Source organism: Macrotis lagotis, chromosome X, assembly GCF_037893015.1.
Source record: "Macrotis lagotis isolate mMagLag1 chromosome X, bilby.v1.9.chrom.fasta, whole genome shotgun sequence".
Classification (NCBI taxonomy): domain Eukaryota; kingdom Metazoa; phylum Chordata; class Mammalia; order Peramelemorphia; family Peramelidae; genus Macrotis; species Macrotis lagotis.
Genome location: NC_133666.1, coordinates 290,558,951 through 290,574,326, shown reverse-complemented (window position 1 = coordinate 290,574,326; position 15,376 = coordinate 290,558,951). Strand labels below are relative to the sequence as shown.

The 15,376-nt window shown below is 36.5% G+C and overlaps 1 protein-coding gene across 5 annotated transcripts in view; it reads right to left on the bottom strand.

Annotated features, from left to right (window-relative positions):
• ADAMTS12 (ADAM metallopeptidase with thrombospondin type 1 motif 12) overlaps nt 1-15,376 on the bottom strand; it is a 534,583-nt gene that overhangs the window by 182,425 nt on the left and 336,782 nt on the right. For all 5 annotated transcript variants that reach the window (XM_074208421.1, XM_074208422.1, XM_074208424.1 and 2 more), the window contains 5 exons: nt 10,668-10,811; nt 9,416-9,560; nt 6,062-6,154; nt 4,012-4,157; nt 1,420-1,589 (listed from right to left, as the gene is read on the bottom strand). In XM_074208421.1, coding sequence (XP_074064522.1) covers nt 1,420-1,589; nt 4,012-4,157; nt 6,062-6,154; nt 9,416-9,560; nt 10,668-10,811 — 698 coding nt within the window. The remainder of the gene's footprint in view (nt 1-1,419; nt 1,590-4,011; nt 4,158-6,061; nt 6,155-9,415; nt 9,561-10,667; nt 10,812-15,376) is intronic.

Below are 15,376 nucleotides of genomic sequence, written 5' to 3'. Positions count from 1 at the left end.
GGTAAGTTGGTCATTCTCCCCCTCTGCTGATCCAAATCATAGCCCCTCTTTGAGACCTATTATCAGTTTGACCCCTGCCAAGAAGCCTTCTCTGAATATTTTAGGCCATCTCCTTCTATATATCTATTTTTTGAATTAGCAAACACCTAATCATGTGCCCAAACCTTTGTTCTCACTATTCCTATTTCAAAATTTCCATGAGTTCCTTCTCTGGGGAAAGCCTTGACACTTAATAATGCTGCTATCATAGGCCACCATCCTGCCCACTTCTATAGGTTCTGCAAGGTATAATTACTATATGGTACAAACTGTACACAAAGTTCTATTTCTCCAGGGAGTCCAATTAACAAATTGGCAAAAAAAAAAAAAAGCAAAAGTGGATGAGTTTCCATTTTGTGTCCATATTTTTTTTCAGGTGAATATGAACAACAGTATTCAGAAGTCCTGGATGCCACTTAGATCTATGCCAAGAAGTATGAGTTGAATAGCTATGTCAAGGGTGATTTTCATTTCTGCATGACTTTCATGTCATCCACACTAATAAAAAATTTTCCTGTGCATGGGAGCCAATAGGCTCCATTGAAAGACTGACAGCATGGAGGGTATGGGGAGAGAAACTTCGGAAAGCTTCAAAGTACTGTTGTCCAAATCATCATGTCCATCCGAACCAAGATCCAAAATAAATAATATGCAATTGAGGCTTTGCAGAAGGTAAGGTTCAAGTTCTCTGGCCACTAGAAGACCCAAATCACCAAGAAGTGAATTCTCACTAAGTTCAACTAGGATGAGTTTAAGGATATGACAGCTGAGAAATTCATACTCCCTAATGGCAATAAGGTTAAGTATATAACCAATCATAATCTCTTGGACAACTAGAACTCACTCTACTCATGAGGAATGATATCTGTGAAATCTATGCTTTATAGGCACAAATGAATGTGCCTGTACATATACATGTGTGTATATATGTGTATATATATATATATATATATATATATATGTACGTGTGTAAATATGTATATGTGGAGGGGGAGGAGAGAGGGGAAGAAGGGGGAGGAGTGATGAGGAGAGAGAAGAGGAGGAAGGGGAGTCAAAGAAGGAGGGGAGGGAGTGAAAGAAGAGAGGAAGAGAGAGAGAGAGAGGGAGGGGAAGGAACTGTATCTTATCTGTCCATTGTAACGCTTTCACAGTACAACCTCATCAAACACTAATTGTATGGGACCCCTGATTAATTTATCCATGTGGAGGTTATCTGTTTCAGGTTATAAATTCCTAGAGGACTGGACTCAAATGACTACATTTTTCTCTGTTTACCATACCTAGATCAGGTGCCATAAGAAATTTAACAATGAAATATGTCTTGGGGATTGATGGCAGAGGCCCAGGAATTGATGTGTGCTAACTTTCATCATGCCTTACCTGAGTTAAAAACTGGAAACCAATGGTAGAACTCATTTTTGTAAGGAACTGTGTCAAATTCACTGCATTGCATCTGTCGAAATGTGGGCACATCAGTGCGGCAGGGATGTATGTTGCACAGTCGATGGCGTTTTCTTTCTCCAGTGCAATATTTCCCTCCAAACTTGGGTCTGTCAATGAAAGAGAATGCTTTCAAAATTTCCTTCACAACCACTTTTTTTCTGTAAAAAGCATTCTCTGGAATTCTCTCTATGAAATCTCAGTCTCATATCTCTTTCTGCCTTCAAAAGTCACCTTTCTTCTTAGGAAGTCTCCCTAACTCTACATTATCAAATGGTCCATTATGTTCTGTACTTCAGTTTATAATAGTATATAATAATAACTCAGAAACAGTGTGGAATAAAAGGACTGCCTGGGAATTAGGGGAACTTGAGCCTTGGTGTTATCTTTAATACACTGGCTATGGGATCAGGGGAGGCAGTGCCCCCAGACAACTCTGACATTAAAAATTGCTGAAAAGTTGTCAATCTGCAATGACTGAGGGAGTTTCCACTGACAATTAGTAAAATAAATATATTTATATCCACATTGATATCATCCATATTTGTAGAATATATATGTATATATATATATATATCCATCTTTCTATCTCCATCATCCATATTCATATCTTTCATTTATAGCTATCTCATTGGTATAAGATACTCTCTCAATTTGTAGCCAATGTACCACTATTTCACTCAGTTCTCCTAACAACTCTGAAATAGATGTTATTATTTACCCCATTTGAATCAGAGGAAATTGGAAGAAAAATTAAGTGATTTGCCTAAGGTCACATAAATGAAGTTTGAGGAATGATTTGGAGTCTTTCTGAATCCAACTTTAATAATTATCCATAAAACCATGATTCTGTTGTATGAATGCTCCTTCAAGTACAGCCCATTCATCTGTCAGCATTTGGTCTTCAGTACCAAATGTCAGGATTAAAAAAAAAGCCATCATTCTCTGATGGCTACCCTATGGATTTAGAGAGGTAAGTCTTTGATAATATATAGCCATATAATCTATGCTAGATCTGTAGTCAGAGGTTTTTCAAGTTGGAAGGACATGTCAGGGTTTATGCCTCATTGTTATTCAACCTTCAAGAAATTAGAGTTACCTCTTATTACAGAAAAGTCTTGAAGCAGGTATTTTTAACCTTTAGTGAGTCATGGACCCTTGTGGAAATCTTGATACCTCTTGACTATTTTCAGAATAAAATTTTAAATTACACAGGATTAAAAAAGAAAACCAATTCTACTGAAATAAAGATGAAATTTTTCTTCATATGAGTGCATAAACTCCCTTAAATATATCCAAAGACCTATTTGGGGTCCATGTACTAAAGGATAAGATCATCATCATGTCATCACCATCATGATAATAACCAGAATTTTTAAAATATTGTGTAGTCTTGGGACTTCATCAGTGAAGGGAACTTCTGGTATATTGCAAAGTAACTCAGTATGGTAGGGTGGGACTTGATGCCAAGACCTCCTGACTTCAAGGTCACCCCTCTATATATTAAGCCATGTCATCTTTTTATAATGGTGTAAGATTTTTTAAATGAATTAATTAATAATAAGTTAATGAGGCAATAATATTTGGGAGGCTGAAGGCAGTTATGCTCAAATTTCTCTTTAATGTTCATGCTTTTACTTTTCTAGGTCAGAATAAAACAAATCTCATTTTCCAATTGTGAATGGCAGCACATCCTATCATCTTTCTGGTATTGCACTCGATTGTTCTCCAGAACAAAAGAAACTAATACTAAGCATGAGAAAATCATTTGGAGGTAGAAGGAGTGAAAGGATGTAGATCTAGTGCCATACAAACATAAAATATATATAATATTTAAAATCAGTAATTTCATCCATGACACCTAAAGCTTCCAGTGGTAAAACTAACCCACTGACTCCTTCCTATCCACTTGCCTCAAACAAGTTTCTGTAGAACTCAAGATTTCTATGAAACAGTTTGGAAAATTTAGAATTGGATCATGAAAAAATACCTACAGTTTATCTACATTTTAAATATTTCAGCAGTCATCCCAAGATGCACAAAGATGCCCTTAACAAATTTTCACTGATAGACTGAATCAGGCAGGAACTTTTCCTGAAAAGATTAATTCTGTTATCAATAGGCTCTGAAGAGATTTTCTTTTTGCCCCTAAATGAATGAAGCTATTCAGAAACATTCCAATAGGACAACTATATATGAAAAAAATCCCAAATTTAATCTTAAAAATGAGACCTGACCCATTTGCCCAAGCTCTAATAATATCTATCTATCTAATAATATCTATCCACACACAAACATATAAAATATAAATATATAAAGAGAAGCAGGTCTGATAGCAATCAAACAGAGAAATTAATGAACTCTTAACATCCTTTGTCATCCCTTTTGATTCTACTTTAATTGAGCTTGAAGAGAACTGGTATTTAGTTTTTTTTTCTCAGAAAGCTAAAATTACAGAGATTGTGCTTATCAGAGTTTCAAATCCAAAGGCTTTTTTTTAAAAAAGGAGAGAAAATGAGGGGACAGACTTACTCAGGGTTGTTGCAGAGTCTCTCTGCACTCTGAACTCCAGCCCCACAGGTCCTGGAGCAGTATGACCAGGGTGACCAACGGCCCCAACCTCCAGGGATGCTCTGTGGTTTCTTTCCCACAGTGATACACTTGCCAGCCATACACCACTGAGGGTCAGGAGGAAGTGAAGAAAGAAGCGGGTCAGGAAGCTAGTAACATCAACATCAACATAGCCCTCTTGGAGCTAAGAAGATACCTTCATAGCAGGGAAATTCAAATTCAGGAATTTGCTTTTGTCATCAATTTTTAAGGCAAGTAACTCAGAACTGAATCAGAAATAAAGGCAAGAGTCTCTTTTTTAGAATTTTGACCTTCATAATCATGCAGTATTAGTGTTAGATAGCCACCTAGTTCAACTTCCCACATGGTGCAGGCATCTCTTCTAGAATGTCCCTGGCAAGTTGTCAAGTAGCCTTTGATTGATACATTGGACAATTCTTCATTTTAATGAATTCAACAATTCTTTATTTTAATGAATAAGGAAAGCCTTCTTGTTAATTCATTTGTTTTTAATTTTATCCTTTGAAGCAAGAATGAATAAGTCACTTTCCTTTCCCACATGCCATCCAAATGTTTCTTTTTTAAATTTATTTTTGTTACATTTTAAGTTCTGAACTGTCTCCCTTTCCTCTCTCCCATACAGCACAATTTGACACAGATAGGTATGGGTATATACATATATACATATATATATATGTATGTATATATACATATATACACACACACATACACATACACATATATATGTATTTGTATATTTTATTTATATATACATATTTGTAAAACCATACTATACATATTTCTATTTATCAGTTCTTTCTCTGGAAGTAGATAGCATCTTCCTTCATAAGTCCTTTGAACTGATTTGAATATTTATAATGTACAGAATAACTCAGTTATTCTTTAAATGTTACTTATATTATGTTCTCTTGGTTTGATTCACTGCAGTAGTTCATGTAAGTTCTTCCATGTTTTTTGAAAACTCAACCTGATCATTGTTTCTTACAGGATGGCAATATTCCATCACAATCATATACAAAACTTGTTAAGTCATTCTTTAATTGATGCACATTCCCTCAATTTCCAGTTCTTTACCACCATAAAGAAAAGTATAAATTTTCTTTTTTCCCTGATCGTCTTGAGAAAAAGACCAAATAATAGTATTGCTGAGACAAATAATTGAGGATAATTACAGATTTGTCTGCAAAAAATTTGAATCAATTCACAGGTCCACCAGTCAACCCTCCAAAAAAATAGGAGAAGGCAGAGATGGAGAAATATAACATGTTTATATGCCAAGCCCATGTTTCTTAGAGTTGAAGGTCAGGGTTTATTTTCTTATATTTTCTTCTCTAGGGTCACTTCACCCTGATATCTGAAGAGTTTCTTGGATTATCTTAACCCAAAAGTGAAAAAAATAAGCTGCCCCTCTTCCTTAAACCTGAAGGTTCATTTTTGCTTCTACTAAGTACTACAGGCTAAATTAGAAGGTACTGAAGAACTAATAATCAAAGAAATGTTTAGAATCCAAAATTATATTTTGACTTTCAGCAGGCTGGGAGTGCCTTAGCAAAGCAGAGAAATGTTGTGGAAGTAGCCAGATTAGATGCTAAAGAAGAAAGTTAATGGACCAAATCAGACATACTCAGAAGAAAATGCCTACTGACTAGTTCAATTTATTTTTCATCTAGAAGTATCACATACTATACTATATAGAAAATACCAATGTTAGCAACATCCTCTATCCCTCAAGAATAGCAAACTAAACCATAAAACATGTGTGAAGTGACTAAATAGAGGTCACTCAGTTAAATACATCATCAAGGATGTTCCACTCTAATTGCATCTTCCCTCAGGAAAATGACATAATAATGTCAGAAATGAAAATGCCAGACTTCAGGTGCTCTCCCTGGACTGCCTTCAATGGCTAGGCACACTGACCAATCTCCTATGAACTCTGACCTCAACCTCAGACCCCTTTATTCCTCTAGCCTTCAATCTGGAATATCACCTTTTTTTCTCCACATCTTGTCCCATCTGCAGCAGCATCCAGCTTTGAGCGGCAAGACCCTTTCACCGAACACCACAATGTCTGACAAATGTTCTGCAAAACCAGGAAAGACCCAGCCATTAGTAATAAAGTCAGTTCCTACTGATACAGTCCATGGAAGTTTGTAAAGTGATTTACCCCCCAACCTTCCAACAAAGTAGAGAGATTAATTATTGTTAACCCTATTTTACAGATGATGAAATAGGGGTTTAAGGTTAAGGAACTTACTCATCATCACAGAACCAGTAAATGATTGAGGCAAAATTTGGGTTATACTCTCAATAATCTTTGGAAGAATGCAGTGAAGATGCTATGGTCATGAATTTAAAACTAGAAGAAATCTTTGAAGTCTGAGGACCAAGGAGAGTGTTATTTGCTCAATGTCATACATGCAGGATTTAAATCAGATTCAGCATTCATACAACATTTGTTTCAATATGTCTCCATGTATGTTTCTCTATCAAATGTTGTAAAATGCTGAATGTTAATTGGAATCTAGGGTCTGTGACTTGCCCTTAGTGATCATAGTTACTAATTATGATGTATGAAGTGCTATTCATTACCTTATTAAACATTATGCAAAAAATAGTCCTGCTTCCAGTATTAATTTATTAAACCAAATATGACCTCTTTCCAGAGTTACATTTTTTCATAAATCATATGATAAACTTTAAAATTTGTCAACACAGTTTAAAATATATTCTATAATGTCAACAACTAGCCCTACCTATGATTTATGGATTTTATTGGTAGCTAATGGTTTTTAATAAACTATGCCCCAGTTTAGGGCTTAATTTCATTGTAGCAAATGACCAGTTCATTTCCAGTGTATGAAATTATAAGACTTGAGAGTTGTAGGGGGTGGCAGTGGGTCATTATGTTTTAATTTTTTCTGTTATTTCAACTTAAAGCTTAATACAACTTTTTTGCTTTACAATTCAAAATTTTTCCACTTTCTGGTTCCATTTTCTAATTTTCCAAATACCAGATTCTAGGTTCCCATTTTTCATATAGTAATTTTAAATCCAAAATGTATTAGAACTGGATTGGATGTTGGACTCAAATTCAAAGGAGGTAATATGGTACAGTGGAAAGAGTACCAGATTTGGGAATCTGATTATGATCCTATGATCCTATGATTTTGGACAAGTAACTCTGAGTTTTTGTTTTCACATGTATATAAAATAGGAGGAGATTCATATCAAAACTCAGTGAAAAAATTAAACCTCACTACTTTATGATTTGCAGCTAACAAGTTTAATATGAATGTGGGAAAGGTATTATGGGAACTTTGCATGAATGATCTATAGGTTCTCAATTTGTTTTCCAACTAAATGCAGTAAATACAACCAGTATTTCAGATGTAGGTTTTGACATGATAGAACCATAAAACACTTAATCTAGAATGTCATAAATCCCTACCAATTGTTATATATGAGAAAACAAAAGGTCAGAGCTGCTTGTCCAAGATCATGCCAGAATCACAGAATCATACATTTAGAGCCTGAAGGACCAGAGAGACCATCAAGTGACTGTCAAGTCTCCTCATTTTACATATGGGGAAAAAACTGAGGTTGGGGAGACTAAGTACTTTCCAGGTGCCATAACCAGGATTCAAAATCAGGTCACCCGACTTCAGACCCAGTACTCTTCCCTAATCAATGATGAAAGAAAGGTCTTGGACTATATTACAACCTTGTGTATTTCATCTTTTATCATATCATATTAAATCCCATTAAAAGAATCATAAATATGAACAAAAGGGAAGACTTTTATAAATGGATACAAAATGAAGTAAGTGGAACACAGAAAACTATACCATATACAGAGATATACTATACATATAATGGGCATATATGAATACATATAAACATAGTTAAACCTTACAATGGAAATGGGAAGAGTAACAAAAGATTTAAGGTCTTGCGATATAATCACAATTGTTAGCCTTGAAGAAAAAAAAATAAGAAAATATACTTCCCTTTCTTTGTAAAGGAGAGGGACTATGCATTTAGAACATTGCATATACTGTTATGTTAGTCTTGGTTGATGTGTTGTTTAGTTTTGCTAAACATATGCATTTCCCCCTTTTTGAAGTCTTTGTTATGGGGAATGGCTCTCTGGGTAAGGAAGGGTAAGAATATAATTGAAAATAAAGATGATGTAACAAGATCATTGTTTTTTAACCTTGAGAAAATAAATAAATCATAAAGGAGAAAAAACAACAAACTTTTCCTTCAGAGAAGTGGGGTTAACATCATTCATATCCTCTACCTTCTAAGATGACTGAATTTTAGTTCAGCGAAGAGGGTCTTACCTTCTTCCCCAGAACTTCCTTATGTGAATTTTGGATTATTCATGGAGCATGTTTTCCTTTCTTTCCAATATGCTGCAGAAACCTTTCCCTTCCATTCCTAATAATTTATTGCTTATTTCTGAGATCTATTCAGTACTTTTTAGACTAGGAATTCAAAGCATTTAATGTTTTATGAGCCTATGCCAGGTATACCAGAGAGCAACAAAGAAAAGAGATCCCCCTCAAAGGTATTAGTGGAATCATCATCATCATCATCATCATCATCATCAACCTCATGATGTGGCCCAATGGAGAAGCAGAGTATTGTGCCTGAAGTCAGCAAGATCTAAATTCAGTTCTAGATTCAGATACTTACTAGCTGTGTGGCCCTTACCTTATGTCTGCCTCAGTTTCTTCAACTACAAAATGGGGATAATAGTACACATTTTTCAATGTTGTATGAACATCAATTGAGAAGATTTGTAAAGTTCCTAGTGGCTACTTAATAAATGTATAGAGACAGTTAGATGGCACAGTGCACAAACAACTGTACCTGGAGTCAGGAACATTTGAGTTCAAAGCTGAACTCAGACACTTATTAGTTGCAGGTGGGTAAGTCACTTAACCTCTCTCAGCCTCAGCTTCCCAAAATGTAAAATAATAACTACTTATCTCACACGGTTGTTGTGATAGTCAAATGAGATAATAATTGTAAAGCATTTAATACAAAGTAGATGCTATATTTTATTCCATTCTCCAATAATAGTAAATGCTTATTTAACACTTTAAGATTTATAAGATACTTCACAATTATCTCATTTTAGTAAAAAGGGCCATGACCTAGGAGCCAGAAGATGACAGATAACTTAATCTCAGTTCTATTAATCCATGATTCATTCACTTATTTTTAATCTAAAAGCCTTCAAGCACTTTGCTATCCATGCCCCAGGCATGATGACCACTTCCACTTAGGCCTGACTGTCCTCATACCAGGGATACCAAAGACATCTGGCACTTACTTCGACTTCCTGACAGAAGGTTGCGTTGGGACCATACTGAAGCTGACATTGATGGTGGATGTCATAGATCACTCCAGGAGCAATAACCTTGGACTTCAAACCTTTCTTCTGGGGGATGTCATCCAGGCAGAACCCCCAGCCTCGGCTGAACGTAAGTATTCAAAACAAATAAATGAAGACTGACAACAGTTATTCTCACCAGTTCATCCAATTGGCAGGTGTACATTTCAATCCCAAAGTCTTCTCTCTAATCCCATGCTCATTACTTCATATAACTAAAGTTCAGTTCTTCAGAGAACACAAACAACTACATAGCAATTCGAGTGGTACCCAGGCTTGAGTTCATGGATGCTCAGCTAACATTAACCTTATGATTACAATTATTGTTGTTTGTCCTTTGTTCTCGAAGAGGACCATGACATCAGGGATGTGATGCCATGACAAACAAGTGAATTGAATTTAAGTGAGACAGGGCTGTGCAAAGTCACCAGTCTCACTCTCTCCTCTGGAGCCATCCAGAACAACTGGAGATGGCCCTGAATAAAGTGGGAGACCCTTGCCTTTATGCCAGGGTGTTTAACAGCTCTCAGTGTGACTGAGGCAATATCCACTCAGTGATTAAGACAGGTAAGAAAGAAATGAAACAGAGAATGGCCTCTTTAACCTAGACAAAAAAAATCAATCTGGGAGGGGACTAGCTTAATCTTGTGGCCCAAAGCAATATCAGTCACGGGGTTTACCTGGTTTGGACTATTCCTGCTAATTTTCAGTTGGGAACAACTGAGGAAAGGACAGTTTCAGGGCTCCAATCGTGGAACAGATTCACAAAGAGCTGGGACAAGAGAATGTCAGAAGCAGAAAGGAGCTGCTTCCTTCAGATGACTATAAGGTCCTGACCACTTTGTTCATTGCCCTAATATATACAGTTTATGCAAAGAAGATAACTAACATTTGCAGAGCAAACTTGGATGAGTGCTGGAGAATATGTCACTAATAGGAGCAAGCAGTGTGTGTAGAAATGGTTTCATCCCTTAAAATATTTAGAAAGCAAAGAAAAGCTGAGTAGGGTGTCTCCTGATGCCCCTTAGATACAGCAATCAACAGGGACCCTGCTCAGAGTAGAAGTAGCCATTTCCCAGAAACAGACCATCTTTGGGAAACTCTTAGAGAAGAAAGGAAGACTTTCAGAGATTTTCCTTAGAGGGGCTCAGGACAGACTGTTGGGTAATTAGGAAACTCCTTATGCACTTACTCAAGGAAGCGAGTGATATAATCCTTGCTACACTTGGACCATGTAAGTGGAGTGGGGTCATACTGGAGCTGCCGGGACATGATGTAGGGGTGCCTTCCCACAGGCTCACAGTCGTTTTCTCTCCCATCATGGTAAATGCCAAAGCTGGAAGAAATGTAAGGAGAACAAGAAAAGCAAGCTGAGAAGTATTACACAAAGAAGTATTACATATTCTCTAAGCCATGGCAAATGCACTTGCTTCACTAGTCTAATGTTGGAATGAGGAAAACAAATTTCTGCAAAGTACAGAACAGTTTATTCATTTAGGGTGGGAAGGAGCCAAAGGAAGGAGGCTACCTTTCTCTTTGCTGGGAAACATTCCTACCAAATTAAGAGTCAGAATTTATGAGTCAAATTCCATCGTTCACTTGCTCACAGAGTCCAACCACCTCCAGCCAAACCCAGTTAGTTTTCCTCAAATCTATTCCCCCCATCCCAGTTAATTCATTCTATCACAGTACTCTCTAGTCTTGTGTTTCTGTCATTCAGTTCTCCTGAATATGGAAATACATGTTTTTAACCCCAACCTTACCTAAACTTGCTATCTCTGAAATAAGCCTACATCTCATTAAAGTTTCCTTAGAATTTTACTGCTAATCACAATAAGGAAGCACCTATGCTATCTAAGAAGCACATATTTGGGATTTTTAGTGACATGGATAACCCTCCAATGTTGAAAATTATGATCCATTCATTCCTTTTTTTGCCCTCTGAAATCCTTGTCCAGAAATTCTTGGAAATTGAGGAATTGTCCACTAGGCTGAAGGTCTTTCCCAAGAATGTCTATCATTTTATGGACATCATATCAATAATTAGATGGTGATAAAGAGTGCTAGAATTGAACTCAAGTGAATCCAATTAAACCAGGTGGATTTAAATATCATTTCTAATGTTTGATAACTGTGTGACAATGGGAAGACCATTTAATGAAGTTGGCTTTATTTCCTCAGTGATAAAATGAGAATGATAATACCTTTAGCACCTTTAGAGATGTTGTAAGGAGAAAGTAGGGTAATATATAGAGAGTGAAAGCAAGATTATGAATTTGAAGTGCCATATCAATTTTAATTATCTCTATTATGACCTCATTGAGGGTCAGACACAGCTGAAAAATGATTAAGCAACAACATAGAACAGAACTCTGGTCTTCTTACTCCACATTCCACTGACCTTTCTACTATAACAATCACTTCAGGTCTTGAGCCTTAGTTTCCTCATTTTGAAATGAAAGTTAAATAGTATTAACACTACCCTTCATAGACACGGTGTGAGGGAATTCCTTTATAAACCTCAAAGCTTCATTTTAGTAAGTTGGCTTTATTTAACCAAGTGAAAAAGAAAAATTTATTTAGTGGTATTTGCTGATAACCACATACCCAGGACAGACACTCTCAGCCTCCAAGAAGAAATAGTTTGCCTCTTGGCTGGCCTGCCTCAGATTCACTGTTACCCTGAAGGAGAAATTTTAAACAGGCTACCTTGGATGAAAAGAATATAAACTCCTGGCCATGGTCATGCCTGTTAGCTTGTATTACTTTTGCATCAAAGCTTCAGGTAAACACAAGCAGTTCCTCTTGCCTTGTAATGTACAGCAATGTCTTGGGGGAATGAGTGATTTTTCTTTTATTTTTCTATCCCTTTTATGAGAAGTTGTGTTGACTTGCATATGAGCCCTCATCTCATTCAGACTCTAACATGTATTCACAAAAGAGCCAAAGAATTAATCCATAAACCTCTCAGCCCAATAATTACCTCTCCTCCAATGGAGAATGTGATTTGTGATAAAATGGTTTATCCCAGCAGGGTCTCCCCAGACTGCTCAAAATTCAGTCTTTTCTGACTCATCAACTCCTCTCTGAGCTTACCTATTCAATAATTTATCAAAGTTCCAAGCCATTGGCAGTTTCCTGAGAGATTAGAGGAACTTCAATTTTTTTTAACATTGTCTGCTTCCATACACCAAGGACCACACAGCATGACCCTCTAACAGGTCTCAGGTGTTAGTCTAATACTTTAGAAGGATTGACTACTAAAAACACATCTTTCTATTACTTAACAGATTTAATTTCTCCAGTGGTTTTCTTACTTTCCCCTCAGTTTTTTTCTTCTTATCTTCAGAAAACTTTCTATCTAAGTAGGAAAATAAATTTTAGTAAAACAGTATCAGAAACTGTGGGTATCCTATTGATTTGTGACAGTGCTTTATTCTTATCCTGAAGAAACCATGGAGAAGATATTTTATGATGGGGCAGGAGAACTCTTTTTCTGAAAATTAAGAGATGCTGGTGTTTTGGGTCTAGTTCTATCCCAAGTTCAGTTAATGGGGAATAATGATATTTTGGGGAGGAACACTATAATGTAGGGGAGGTGATGCCATAAGCAAGTAAACTGGATTTGAGTGAAGGGGTGCTGGGTTGTCACCACCTTCAGTTTCTCCTCCAGAGTCATCTGGGTCCAATGGCCAGATAGAAATCAGCACAACTGGAGATGACCCTGGATGCAAGGTCATTGGGATTAAGTGACTTACCCAAGATTATACAGCTAGTAAATGTCATGTCTGAGACCAATCTGAACTCAGGTTCTCCTGAATTATCATTGTTATCTCTGGTAGTTACTTGAGCAGACATTATTTCTTTTTGTCACTTATTTCCCCAAAGACTAACAGTGTTTCACATATAAGGAGAAATCAAAGATCAGTGATTCCAGTGGTTTGGATAAGCCTTGGATTTGACTGAAGCTCAGAGATATTCATAGATTGCTCATAACCTGAAGACTATTAAGTGTCATAGGTATGATTTCCAACTCAGGTCTTCCTGATTCCAGGTCCAATACTCTGTCCATTATACTATGGATCCCCTGCCTTGTCCTTGACAGATGATTAATAAATGTTTGCTGAACTGAATTTGATCCTCCTTACAGCACTTTGAAGTAGATATATGATGCAGATAAACTCATTTTTACAGGATTATGAAATAACTGAGGCTCTGGTCCATTTAGCTAGAAAATGGAGGACTGAGGATTCAAACCTAGATCTTTTTATTCCAAAACCAGTCTCACTTTTTTTTACTATACCATGCTGCCACTTACAGGCTCATTGGACAAGTTACACATTTGCTATGTTCTACTTTCTTCCTTTGTAAAATGATGGGACTAAATTCCATTATAAGATTTAGAGCTGTCAGGAACTTTCAAGGTCATCTAGTCCAATCCCCTGATTTTACAGATGAGAAAACTAAGGTTCAAAGGAGATCTAGGTAGCTTTCTCAAGGTTACAATATTTAATTAGTAGAAATAGGCAGGTCCAGGGGTGGCTAGGTGGTGCAGTGGATAAAGCACCGGCCCTGGAGTCAGGAGGACCTGGATTCAAATCCAATCTCAGACACTTAATAATTGCCTAGCCTTGTGGCCTTGAGCAAGCCACTTAACCCCATTTGCCTTGCAAAAAAAATAACCCTGAACAAAAAGAAATAGGCAGGTCCTCTATCTCCAAATCTAGTACTTTTTTTTCCCCCTGTGCTTCTGGTATGCCTTGTTTCAGAGTCTCTGCCCTGTAGGCTACTCCAAGAGGATAACACAGATAGGGAAGTTTTGCCAGAGTACAGAATCCATCTAAGTAGGGAAGGAAACAGGCTATACTTACTGCTCAGTTCTGATTAGTCTTTTTTCTTTCTTACCTTGTAACTCATTTGTTCTTTACTGGCCACAGATTTGCCAAATTCATACAATAGGAGTAAATTAACAGGGAGAAAATAAAATACTAAGCAACTCAATTTATCTGCTCATTTTGATTATTTTATGATAGTATTGCTTCAAGAAGAATAAAGTTCATATCTAGAAACAACACTTATTATAACATTTAGGTTTTTTTTAACTAACTTAATTCATTCAATATTTTTGAGCCTGTCATAGGCAGTACACGACAGATAATCCAGCAGTGTATAAAATGATGCAGTTAGGGTCTGTTTCTCAAGGGTTCTTATGTATTGTGTTATGCTTCAATTATTTAAAAAATTTTAAGAGAAGTGAGATAAAAGATATTTTAAATCCTTCCAGGGTGCTGAATTTATTATCTGTCCCAAGAAGGTAATTAGGGGTAATATAGTACGGTATATAGAATGATAGAATGCTAAACCTTAAGGCACAGGATCTGAGTTCAAATTTTACATCTGTTACTTTCAATCTGAAAGTTTCAGAAAGTCATTTGATCTCTTCTGGTCTCAGTTTTCTCATCTGTAATAAGAAGAGGTTGGTCCAGATGACTGATTCCCCTGCCAGGTTCCTAAAGTCCCTGCTTCTCTTGTTGTAATCCTATGATACCAATCATAATCCAGTAACAGAAGATGAGAGGCACAAGTTAGGATTGCTGAAGGCACAGCAAGATGGGCAAGATGGGGATGCCCCCACTCAATGTCCTTAATTCTACTTTTCTAAAATTCAACATATGTATATATAAATTTAGGAATTATTACAAAAACTAGTAAACTTCCATCTAGACAAAACAATTCATAGCATGGTATAGTAGAAAAAAATATTGAACTGAGGATCAGCAGAGATCTGGATCTACATACTACTCTGTTATTGAGTTACCCTCTTTGGATTTTCTTACTCAAGATGAAAATACCTGCTTCAAAGGGACTGCTGAGAAGCTCTAGTGAGAATATATATGTAAA